The 13,108-nt window shown below is 38.2% G+C and overlaps 1 protein-coding gene across 1 annotated transcript in view; it reads left to right on the forward strand.

Annotated features, from left to right (window-relative positions):
- The first annotated feature begins 6,683 nt into the window (after positions 1-6,683).
- Positions 6,684-13,108, forward strand: part of TTC8 (tetratricopeptide repeat domain 8) — a 36,618-nt gene continuing 30,193 nt past the window's right edge. The window contains exon 1 of the mRNA XM_052693888.1: positions 6,684-6,899. Coding sequence (XP_052549848.1) covers positions 6,786-6,899 — 114 coding nt within the window. The 5' untranslated portion in view covers positions 6,684-6,785. The remainder of the gene's footprint in view (positions 6,900-13,108) is intronic.

Consider the following 13,108-nt stretch of genomic DNA (forward strand, 5'->3'; position numbering starts at 1 on the left):
TTGCAGTAGGTGGCCCAAATAGGCTGTGGATACTCCATCCTCAGAGATTGTCTTATCTGATCTGGACAAGACCCTGAGAGATGTCATCCAACTTTGAAGTTAACCCTGTTTAGAGCAGGAGGTTGAATTAGCTCCCAAAGATCTGTTATAACTTCAGTCAAACTATAATTTAGATACTCAGTGCTGTAGGTTGGTTGCCTGCAGCTGTACCACACTTAAGTCAGCTTACTAACTGAAGTAAAATAAGCCTACTTTAAGGACACCAAATATTTCATTATTTTAAGTGATTTCAATTGTAAAAGAAAATATGAGAGACAGTTACATGACGTAACTTTTTATGGCAACAAGCTTCTATATGAAATAGCCCACATTTTCCTTCTAGAAAGCATAAATAAATAACTTAAGAATCTAATACTGTTCGAAGGAAGAAAGTTTATTTACAGGGTGCCAACATCATTTTTTGTAGGAATTAACAAGTATGCAACAAATAATGCTGCTGAAATGGTTCTGCGATTAATACAGTAGACTGAGTATTCTCTCTTACACTTTCATATATGTAGGTTATACGTATATATATATATATATATATGAGCAAGCCCGTTTATATGAAGTTTCTCTGACATAACTGAGAACTTCACATTACTTTAAGGGTTCCTACTTCAATCTTCATTATCTGCCGCAATTAGGATTGAGCTCTTTGTGCTCAGAAGATGCTCTAAACCTGAAAAAAAAGACTGGAGTCCAGTTATTTTTACACTGAACTTCCAATCAGGGCAGCCTTTGCAAATTTTTGCAATCTACATGTATATATAAATGATCTAGCAGCCTTTTTCATATGTTGCTTTTTTTTTTCTTAATACCTGCACTGATTCCTGCTGTCAAGGAGATGAACAGCAATCAAACAAAAAAACAAACAGCACAGCATACAGAGCATCTGCATCAAACAAGAAATAATGCCTCATATGAAACACAGAAGACAAAAAGGAAGGTAAGTATCTGACTTGAAGAGCACCCTGTTCCTCCTGTGCACTGAAGAAGTTGTGGATCTGATCGCAAATACTAATCAGTCGACTCATAAGAAGAAAAGGGCAGATCTAAGCTCATTGGAAGGTTAATAGCTCAGGACCTGAACAGTATTGCCACCTAAATTCTGTTATCAACCGCTGGATGATCCCTGTTCAGCTAGACCATGGTGACAGTGGCTATGATATCCTGTATGATCAGCAGGAAACAGCAGTATTCTTATTTATGATACCAATGGTTGGTATCGATGAATGTTGTCTTGGCTCATCACAGAATGAAACCTGTCGCTGTTATTTCAGATACTGAATACCCTGATACTGAATTTGAGCCTCAACACAAAACTCTGCTCTTCACATGATTTCAATATATACCCCTCCTAATTTCCTAGGATCAGCAAGACATGGGTTCTATGAGCAAAAACTACATCAACTCAAATTTGGCAAGATCCTTCCCGAAAATAGCACATGAAGAGAGTGTGTTCTTCTGCCACTGCTATGTGCCTTCCCAGAAAGCAGGCCTGATCTGTAATCCTCTTTGGGTTCACTCAAGGCGTACAAACAATAATTTGCTCCATGGTCTGTTGTTCTCTGTTTTTCTAATATTCAATACATCTCAATCTCCAGAATGAACCCTCTATGCATGTCATCTTTATGATGCCAACTCTTGTTTGAAGGCAAGTATGGTTATCTCTGGTTGAGACCCTCTCTAGGTGAATATGTAATAACAGCAGTGCTCCCTTTCAATCCCTTGTGAATTATACTGAGCTGCTGATTATTCTCTTCAGTATTCTTGCATCTGGAAAGAGTCAAGTCAAAAGACAGAAGAAACAGACTGCATTTGTATGACAGCTACTGTCTGAGGGACACCAGATTTGCATAAGAAATTTTAGGATATCAACAGAATTTTGGGAATAAGGAATACAGATTCTACTTTGACTTTTATCGTAAGACTGTGAGTTCATGATGGAGATATGAGGCCTGAGAATTAGCATTCCTACTTAAGAAGCAAGTATGATAGTTTCATGCAGGGAAGACCCCCTTGGAAGGCTTCAAAAGGCAAAGTCAGCTTAAACCTCCTAGGTTTTTAAAATGAAATAGGCCTTAGATATCAGTTGGCCCTGTCCTACACTTCCATACATACCTTCTAAGAGGCTGTTTCATGTACCTTGTATTCATAGTTTACGAGACTTTTGCAAAGGGGTCATAAGAATATTTGAAAAATACAAAGCACCCAGTACACAAAGAAGAAAAATATTAATTATTAATGTTGTTATTATTAATACATTAATATATCCTTTCAGAGCTTGTTGTCAGTATCAGTTTAGGGCACCTTTGTCGGCAGGAGAAAAAAGCTGCTAAAATGAAAGGTGAAAATAAGAAGCACATTGGAATCCCTAAGCAACATTTAAACTTGACACAAAATTGAACAATTAATTGAAACATAACAAATCCAGTACACAAAATACATAAGTCAGCAAAACTATGATTTCTAAAAAGAAGTTATACAAGCCCATGTGTTCTATGAATAAAGATGAATATTGATGGGATTCCTGATATTTAGTAGAGATCTCTGATATTTTCATTTAGAAATAATTAGAGTTTTTACTGTAGCCTAAGGGAGACATAGATTTCAGATGAAAAATAACCCACAAACAGATGAAGAATTAATCTGTCCCTTACTTCTGATATATTAATTTTCTGCTCTTTGTCATGGCTCAAATAAGCGAAGTCAAGTTTCAAATAAACCTTGCAAATAGAATATGACAAAAAGTTACCCACAAGATCAATGATATCATCTCGGTAAGCTGTAAATAAAGTAGCACTATGGAATTTCCTATCTTTCACAGAAGACGAGAATTGTCTCTCAAAATGCAGAGGCTGAGTCCAGCTCACTTCTAATACAACAAAGGTACACAGTTACACAAGGCAAGCATGCAATTATTTTTGAAGAAATCCTGGTGACTTCTATAGTTTTATCCCAACTATGTCATTGTCCCAAGAAACATCAACCATGGAGTGATTCATTACAGCGTGAGGACAGTAGAGTATTAAGGCCAAATTACACATTCCTTAAACTAATAGAAGAGACCAAATAGTAGATGACAAAACTTCCAAAAAAGAATGCAGACAAGACTTTCAAACAGAGAAATCCATCTTGCATCCATAAAATCTCTGTGAGGACGTTGCTATGTTACTATGATTCTTTTTCTATCAGTGCAGAAGAGGAAATTTGTTTTCCTCCCACACATCAAATACATCTGAGAGATAATTACCCAAATTTATTTTGTCCTACTCTCCACAGATTGAATTTTTTCTCAATTTGGGGGAGAGGTGTTACAAGGAGCAGTTAGCTAGAGCAAGCTACTCAAAAAATGTATTACTCTGAGCTGTAGGAATGAGAAAAAGCAGATTCTACATAGATAGAATTTTTTTTTTTCCACACGCTATGCACATGTATGCCATTCTTAAAATATAATATGGATATTTAAGCCCTATTTATTTTAATAAAGCTAAACGCTGATTTCCCATATGCTGCTGAACAGCTATCTTGTGATAACACTTCCAGTTCTCAAATGGGATGCCAGGAATACATTTGAGTAAGTGGCATCACAAAGAAAATGGTCCAGAGCTGAAAACTACTCCCAGAATATTTTTTTTTCTAGCATATATAGCTTCAATAACTAAGATTTGCTTGAAAGTCACTAGCTGCTCATTTCACACATAGAAGGATATATGCAAAAAAGGACAAGCATCCAGCAGTAGGCCTGGACATTTGGCCTTGGCAGCAGCAGTTGGGACAGTCAGAATGGCTTTTTATGCTTGTTATGATTTTAGTTTGAGTGCTCACATTGCCATGTGAGGATCAACTAAGCTTGCTAGGACGTTCTTTCTGACTTGATAAAATTGAATTAAATGCATACCAACGTGTAGAGACTGAAAACCTAATATCTGCAGCCAAACAGAGCAAAAACACCTTGTACATTACAGCTTAAAAAGAAGGAAAGAGAATTTGCCTGTTTTTCTCAACACTGTGAAACCTCATCGCAAAAAAACTGAAGATTCATCTTGATCTACTAGCTACCATAGGAGAGCATCACTTTGGCTTCATCACTAAGTGTAATGAATACCTTTCCCAACGATGTAACAAACAAAAATTGCACAGGGACTATCTTCCTCTTTATTTTGCCAAGAAGCCATTTGTTAGAGAAGTAGCTAACAGAAATGTGGTTGAACGGTCACATAACATTAGCCTCAGCCTCTAGTTCAAACAGGCAGAGTTCAGAAACTTTTATATGAAAAAGAAATCTTCTACCACATACTTCTTCAAAATTTTTGATGCATAGACAAACTTTGGAAGACTGTGACTTCTCTTGCTAAAGACAGAATTTCAGAACTAAAAAACTATGGCTGAAATCCAGTAATGCATATTACTATTTATGATAAAGCAATTATTTTATACAAAAACCATTCACTTCCCACCTCCGTTGTCCCTTCAAGAGAGCTGTATGAAATGCTTACTGTGTTTCTTCCTTTAAGAAGCAACTTCCCACAACCCAGCAACTCACATGACTCACAATTTGTTTCCATTGATTTTCTAAGTATACAGACTCTTCTTTTTTTTTTTTTTTTCCCTTTCTGACAAGTTATTAGCTTTAATGAGACAAACTCCGAGTTCATTCCCCACATAAAACATTCAGCTTCTTGCTCTTTTTGGGGTTTCCACTGCTTTCAGTTGGAAAGCCATGTCATCTTGAAGATTCCAGGACACAGAAACCCATTTCCTTATCAAGCCAAACACCTTCAGGTGTGCCACAGCATGGAGTAATTGATGTCATTAATCCACTACTTTGCTCAGCAGAAAGCACAGCTTTCAAGTTAACAGAACACCTGGGATCTGCTGAGTTCACCCATAATTACTGCTTCATTGTGCTTCTGTTTGTTTCATTATCTCAAAATGGAAATTGCTAAAATCAAACATTCTAAGCATCCTCACACAGTTAATTTACTCTTTATAGTCTGAAAGTTGTCATTAAGATATTAAGGCTTAAAATAAGTGCTCACAAAATAAAATTTACATGCAATTCTTTAACTACGAGGTTTTTAAGAAGATTGTGTTGGAATCAATAGCATTTATGAGCTTCTGGTCTTTGCACAGGTAAGTGGGGTGTTTAACTGATGTGATGGATTGTTCACAAAACTGAACTGCCTTCTAAAAACAGGAAGTACAGAAAACATTCCTGCATTATTTGTCTCTGGTTAACCAACTATCTCCTGCTTGACATTTTAATCTAACAGCACTGGAACTACTGTACTGACTTCAAAATATGTCCTTACAAACTAGAAGTGCCCTTCATATTACATTCTATTAAAAAAGTAGCAGTTCAAACAAGCTAAATTCTGGTGATAACATGGTAATAACAGCAAGCATTTGAAGCATTTAATAACAGACCATCACATCAGCGTTTCCAGAAATAGTTGGAAGAACTTTTTAATAAATCTGTAGATTCTAGTCAGTGTTCACAATTTCTCTGAACATCATGCTATGCCTAACCAAAAAATGCAAAGTAAAGTATTTGCCATGTTAAGGAATGTATAGCAAAATCGGATACTATCTTAGATGCCAAGCGTTACTCAGCTACAGCTCTACAGCTATATAGCAGTATCACAGCAGATGCTCTGGCAACAAGAAATACTACTCACCCTTCTGACCAACCTGAGGTATAGACTGAATGTCCTTGTGCAAGCCTCCTACACAGTTTGTGGGAATGCAGAACATACAGTCTCCCACAACAAATTAAAAATAGAGAAGGGGCAGGTACTGTTGTGCTACACTTCCACCAGTCTTTCCTGGGAATGGCATGCTCTCAGAACACACTTTACTCAGAGCGCTGCTTCCCTGAGTACTTTCTGTGGGACAAGCAAAACCCATCCATAGTTGATAGTTCGAGTCATTTACTCCCATATTAGAACAAACAGTTTGACAACTGGCTTATTTCTACAACCTTCCACTTCATATTCAGCTTGCTAGTTTAGCCTGGGTACCCATTTCAGGGGACTTCCATTTGAATGAACTGAGGTGAAACAACAGAATTAAAATCAGAATGATTTGTTAAATTACCAATGACATGATTTTAGCTATCACATTAGTGTTCATCCATTAGAGAATTTTGCTTCAAAGCCCTTTTATTTATCTATTTATTCTTCCAAGCATCCCTAGGGAACTTTTCTTCCTTGGGCTGATGGTTCAACCAACATCCTACAATACATAGCAAGAGTATAATCCTGCCTTTTTCTTCGCTAAACACGTGTAATTTTACCTCTGCATACTTAACAAACTCAGGGACTAATGGAGCCTGCAATACCGGATCAGAGCAGCCCGTGCTCTTCCCAACTGGATTCCCACAGCTCTAGGGGACTTTTTACGCAAACGAGGATTAAAAGACTGAATTCTTTTTCAGTCATATATTCTCATTCCAAATGGCTGTCACTGATTTTACGTTTTGGAAACAGCAGCAGAAAAGCAAAGCACGTAATTCAGGATCCAGAGAGAAAGACTCGGCCCCGCTCCCGCAGGGACACCCAGCCTCCTCTCCGAGCACGGCGCGCCCTCCCGGCGCGATGCGGCGCGCAGGCCCGGACAGGCCGAGGCGGGGCCTGCCGCTTTTGCCGCTGCGGCCTGGCTCCGCCTCGGACCCGCTAGGCGCGCAGAGGGCCGAGAGGTGCCGTGGGCCTTGGCGGAGTCTCAGCCATCCCGCCGGCGGGATGGGGCTGGAGACGGAGCCGCTGTTCCAGGCCTGGAGCTACTTCAGGCGGAGGAAGTTCCGGCAGTGCTCGGAGCTCTGCTCGCAGCTGCTGGAGGGGGCGCCCGGCGAGCAGGTAGGGGGCTGGGCCGGGAGGCCGAGGGACGGGGTCTCTACCTGTTGCTGCCGCCAGAGAAACGCGCTGCGATCTGCCGTTAGAGGGTGAGGCCTCAGCCAGAGCCATTGCGTGACCGGTTCCGGTGCGGGCCGAGGGACATCGCTCAGCGCTGGGCGAGGTTTTGCGTCTCGCCGAGCTGCCCGGTTCTCCCCGCAGGCTACAGGCGGTGGGACGCCGCCTCAGGCGTGCCCCGCTCGGTACCCTGCCGGTCCCGGCGAGGCGCGCGGAGCTTGTGAGGGTGCGGCAGGTGAGTGGGGCTGCTGGAAGCCAGCTGTGGCAGGAGCGCGTCTCAGGGCTTCCGACACCACGCGCTGAGACTCACCGGTGATTTTGAGCCGTTAGAGGAGAAAAAGCCAGCACCAGAAGAAAATCTGCTTACATGTGCTGTGGTCGATTTTATATAGCTGTTTGGGTATTGCTGCGTGGACTAAAGTGCATAAGAGATGCCTGTCTTACTTCAGCCCAGGTACAAGCGTTGGCACAGAGCAAAAGGTGCTGTCCTCCTGCTCCATTAACTCTCTCTAAATGCCAGGTTTCTAGAAACTTTGGATGTGTTGTGTGTTGTTAAGCACCTGTATTTTTTGCTGTTTGTGAATATTGTTCCTAGATTAGTTTTTGTATGCATATAAAAAATTGTTCTGCTGGATTCAGAAAACAGTAGTTGGACTTTATCATCATAAACATTTTATATTATGTAAACTGTGTCTCACAAAGTATCCTATAGCTGCAGAATTTAAGAATTTTGAAGGTGATCTTTTTATCACAGGGGTAAAAAAATCTTTAAAGAAAGCTGTGCAGTCATATGACTGTGTAATTTACACCATGTTAGGGTTGATATGTAGAAGGTGCTTTTGTTTATGGTATATATTGTAAGGCACCAGTAAAGAACCGCGAGCAGATTGGACATGGGGAAATGGTTTCAGACTGAAGGAGATTGGAGATTTAAATTGGGTATTAGGAAGAAGCTTTGTATCGTTAAGGCGGTGAAGCACTGGAACGGGTTGTTCAGAGATGATGTGGATCCCCTGTCCCCAGAGACATTCAAGGTCAGGCTCTAATGGGCTCTGAGCAACCTGATGTGTTGTGGTGTCCCTGATCATTGCAGGGGAGTTGGACTGGATGGCCTCTAAGTGTCCCTTCCAACTCAAACAACTCTATGAAAAACTTGGAATATCTTCTTTACTAAGAAAATCAGGCCTGAACAACAGATAAAATGTAGCATGCCTTCTGTGCATGTCAAAAACTTTGAAACTTGGTATGTGCTCTTCAAAAGCATGTTCCTGTTCCCAATGTTTTGTGAGAAACATACTTTTATTCAGCAGTGTATTTCAAATCTACCTGAAAGATTAGAAGGAAATGTCTTTGGTTTCTGCAGACTTGAAATACATTTAGTATTAGGCTGTTGCCTCGTTTTGTCTTCTTGAGGAATCCTTCTTATTTCCTGTTTAAGTGGCAATGAATGACATAATTTTTTTTTTAATGCTTCTTCTTAAGACTAGAAAAAAATTTTTGAATATTTAAAAAATGCTTGAAACACTATTTCGATCTTTCTCTAAAAGTAGATTTCATAGCACAGTGCTCAAGTAAAGCATAGGGCAAGTGTGCAGACACCAGCAAGTAGATTTTGCTTTATATAAATACTTCATCTTAGGGGTTCATAACAGTTCAGACCCTTACAAAAATATAAATGGAGAGCTGGTTAAGGGGTAATTCAGCTAATCAATGATTCTTTGGAAGGATTATGAAATATATTGTGCTTCATGGTGTGCTTTTATTTTCAAAATGAAATTATACACAGATTTGTTTTGCTCGTTTGTTTTTTGCTATTTTTCCTACCTGTTAATCTAAATGAAGAACACTACTCCTGACAGAAGAAAAATCATTATTTATATCCCATTTGTTGTGGTGCTGCAGGTGGGAAAAATTAGAGTATTGGTTCAATATTCTGAAGAGTGCAGCTTTATCCAGTCTCAAACCAACTTGACAAACAAGTTATTACTCTTGAAATCTCTAAGTTAAACATTTGTAATGATCTAAGTTAAAATACAGCTTTAACATTCATGGCAGAGTTAACGTAGAATGGAATGATGTTTTTTTTCAGTCAGATGTGGTCATATTATTTTACCTGTTATTGCAGTCAACGCAAAATCCTCCTTGGACAGATAACCAATAAAAATTAAGCCTGTATTTTATTTTTCTGCTTCATGTAAAGCCTTGAAGGTCTTCTCCCTAGCTGTGTTAGGGAGCGCTTAACCACTCTTTACTTTCTAACGCTTGTTGCTTTCAGGTACCAACCGATCTGTTACATATTTACCCTGCTTGACTTCAGGTCTAGGGAAAACAGTGATGTGCCCCACAAATGTATTTTGTGTGCAGTTGAAATATCTCTAGCTATTTGGAACTTACTTAATACAACATAATGAAAAAACAGATTGCATTCATGTATTGCAGTGTTTACTTTGCGTTTAATACAACTGTTACTTTTTATGAGATGTTCAAAAAAATACTTAACTCCACTGTTGGACACTGAGGCAGTAAGAACTCAAATTAGTGATACATAGATCATTGAAGGTTGGAAAAGACCCCTAAGATTATTTAGTCCAACTGTCAAACTGTCACCACTATGCTTGCTAACCCGTGTTCCTGAGTGCCACATCCACACCTTTCTTGAACACCACGAGGGACGGTGACTCAACCACATCCCTGGGCAGCCTATACCAATACCTCACCCCTCTGTCTGAGAATTTTTTCCTAATATCCAACCTGACCCTCCTCTGAAGTATATTAAACAGACAAGCCAGGTGAACAATTTTACATCATTCTGTGTTTATTCTAAAGGTAGCAGTTACATTTCTGAAGTTATGAATACAACAAAAGCGATCTCCTTAACCTACTAGCAGGAAAATGGTGCTGTTGTCTGTTCACATAAATTAGTAGTATTTTATTATAATGTACAGAAACGTTTAAAACTAGTATGTATATAATTTTGGGTACCTAAAATGAAATATCTTGTTTATTATATGCTTAAAAAGCACATAACAGTTCTAAATCCTTTGATGATCAAACCCTCATCTTCTATTATGGAAGTAGTTCTGCAAATCAGGCCCATTCTGGGTACCAGGAAAGCAAACAGACAAATGATAACACTTATGGAAAGCTTGGATTAAGTGAGCTGTTGTGCCCTGCAAGGCAGTACTCAACTGCTGTAATCACAGTGCCATCTGTTCTCATCCTGTTGTCCCATATTTCATTAAGCACGTGCGTCCCAATCTCTGCAACCAGTGACAGCAGGACCTCAGAGCAGTAGCCTGTTTAGGGAGTCACTTTGAACAGCATTAGGAGGTGATACATACCGAGCCATAGGAGATGGTATCCTTTAAAGAGATACCCAGGAAGGGCTGAGTTAAACTGTGTTATGGTCTAGAACTTTTCTCGTGCTCAGGCAGCTAGCTTAATCCCTTGTAAGACATGATTTAACACTGATAAGTAAAAGAAGAGACTAACAGTGTGTAATCTGTTTGCATGCCTGAAAGACCCTGCATTTCTGACAGCCTGTATTTCTGAGCCACGTTGGCTGATCCACTAAATATCATCACTCCTCCTTTGCAACTGCAAAACTGTCAGAAAGCTACAAACGACTGAATTCAGCTCTTTACAATAGCCTGTAATTTTTGCCAGTCATAAATGTAATAAATACATTTTCTTGACTTATTCTTAATTTGTTGCTCTCTATACATATATCTTACTATTCGGAATGTGCTTTAGAACATGGTAAGAGAAAGATGACTTGAAGAACTGAAAAATAAGTTTACTGACGGATGATACAATTAATAGTTACATTTACAATTAATATAATTTGCAACTACATTTAATTGATGTAGAACTCTTTGAACTCAGTCATCAGATGCAGTAGGTATTAGAAGCTTTTAGAGATATTATGTAGACCTCTTAGCCAACTGAGCTAAAAATCAGGAATTTTCTTCTGCAGCAGTATCAAATGCCATTATAAACATGCATTCTTATAAAACACATCAGTTAAATCAAAACACTGTAAAATTATTTATGTAATCATAAAGAGATCTTCATTACAAAAGTGATCAACATTTTGATAGAACAATAATTACCTCCTATTGAGTTAGATTTTTGTGGAAGGCTAAAGTACTTTTTCTATACAATTTCTTCTGCATTTCTTCATTTAAGTAGAAAGAACATTATGTTTATTGAAGTTTATTTTGTTGTTGATAATCTTATCTCAGTGTCATGGTTTAGATAAATGATAGATAAAACAGCATGTTCTTTGACTAGCACTCAGGAATACAAACACAGAAAGCACTGATGTTCAATTTACTTATTTTCTATTGTAACCAAGTAGGCGTTGTCTTCTATGTTTATAGTGATAGAAATGACCTAGAGGAAATACAATCCATGACAGTCTCTGTTGATGATCCCGATTAGTTACCTAATCTGATTACCATTCTTTGTTCCATATGTCAGATTCAAGGCAGTAAACCAGCACCAATGTATGAGGTCTGCTCTAGTTTAAACAAAAAAAATAAATTACCTAATTTATTACAGGTGTCCTGCCTTTAACTTGATGAATTGTATACTGTAAGGATTTGCTCTTGTTCATTTGTCCTTTCTTCTCTCAAAGTGTAATTTCAACTACTGTTACTTGCATACTGTTTTCTGTAAAAGTAACACATTTACATGGACTGTGATGTGAAAAAAATATCTTCAACTGAAATCAGTTATCATTCAAAAGACCAATTACTATGTTTATGCATAAAAATTAGTGATTTATACAGGGATGTCACTGTTCCTAGGTCATGTATTTTGTATTTCTGCTCTTGAGAGGTATTTTTGGGCTGTACTGATTTTAATATTCAGCATGAATTAAGTAATTCAACTGAAAAACATTATAAAAATAAAGGTTCTTGTTTCATTTTTTCTTCTAGGCTATGAGCATCAGAACGCATCATTTTTCTAAATATTTTTGTTCTTAAAAAAAAAAAAAAAAGACTCTACACATTAAGTTTACTTTTAAAATGCCCTTAGTGGATTTAGAGATCTGTGTTAAATCCTTCCTTCATTGCTTTTGCAATCTTATTAATTTCAAAGGAGCTTTATATGTGTAAATGAAGAATAAATTTGACCTTTTGTTTTGAGGTACAAGCTTATAGGGCAACACTACTTGTTAATCTTCTCAAAGAAATCTTTACTCTGAATCTAGTTCCACTGGATTACTTGCATGAGTAGCAACTACTGGATCCACCTATATTAAAAGACATTGCATTTCAATATTGTTTCTGTTGTTTCTATTTAAAATCTTGTTATTTGCTATGTTAGTTTATCACAATATATGAACAGCACACACTAGCGCCTACAATTAAGACAGAACAATGTTTTTAGGAAATATAGTTGATCAGCTTTATTTTTTTTCCCCACTGGCGAGGGTTTTGCTTTCTGGATTTTTTAGCATGTGAATGCTCCTACATAACCACTTTGAGCTGATTACTTTTTCTTTAAGCTAATGAGCAGAGCCTGAATTAAGATACACAGCTGTAACATCAAGGCATTTCTGAGTTAGCATTGACATAATATTCCTGACCTTGCCCTCCTTAGTTACTATAGCACATATGGTATGGAAGATCAACTACTACTCTTTAACAATTTTTCAGTACACCAGATGTGCTGTAACACTCGGACACAATAGAATGAATAAAATGCAAGCTGAAATATCATATTGTCCTTTTCTTTATTGCTTAGCTAGAACAGCTTGTTTTATAGGGGAAAAAACTGCATAAATGTAACAACATTAAAAGAACTTGGAGTTCATTTAATCAAGACATCTAATATTTAAAGATATTTCAGTCCCTTACACAAGTACAGGTACACCAGACAATGGAGATTAATCCTTCCATTAATGTTTAGTTCCATGTTTTCCATTAATGTTTAGTTTCACACACTCCAGCACTGCTGAACAAATTTATTACAAATGCAGTATGAAGAAAGATGTGGGAGCATTGCTAGTGCTCAAGCTTCCTGCTGTCATGGAATTGGAGTAAAAATGGTCAGATCGGAAGACATAGCCCATGTCTTATACTACAGTGGGAAGTAAGGAGCATGCCTCACCTTTCTCTTGTTGGGAAGCATGAATCAGCAGGGTG

The sequence above is a fragment of the Tympanuchus pallidicinctus genome, unplaced genomic scaffold (assembly GCF_026119805.1).
Source record: "Tympanuchus pallidicinctus isolate F22 unplaced genomic scaffold, pur_lepc_1.0 scaffold3, whole genome shotgun sequence".
NCBI lineage: Eukaryota > Metazoa > Chordata > Aves > Galliformes > Phasianidae > Tympanuchus > Tympanuchus pallidicinctus.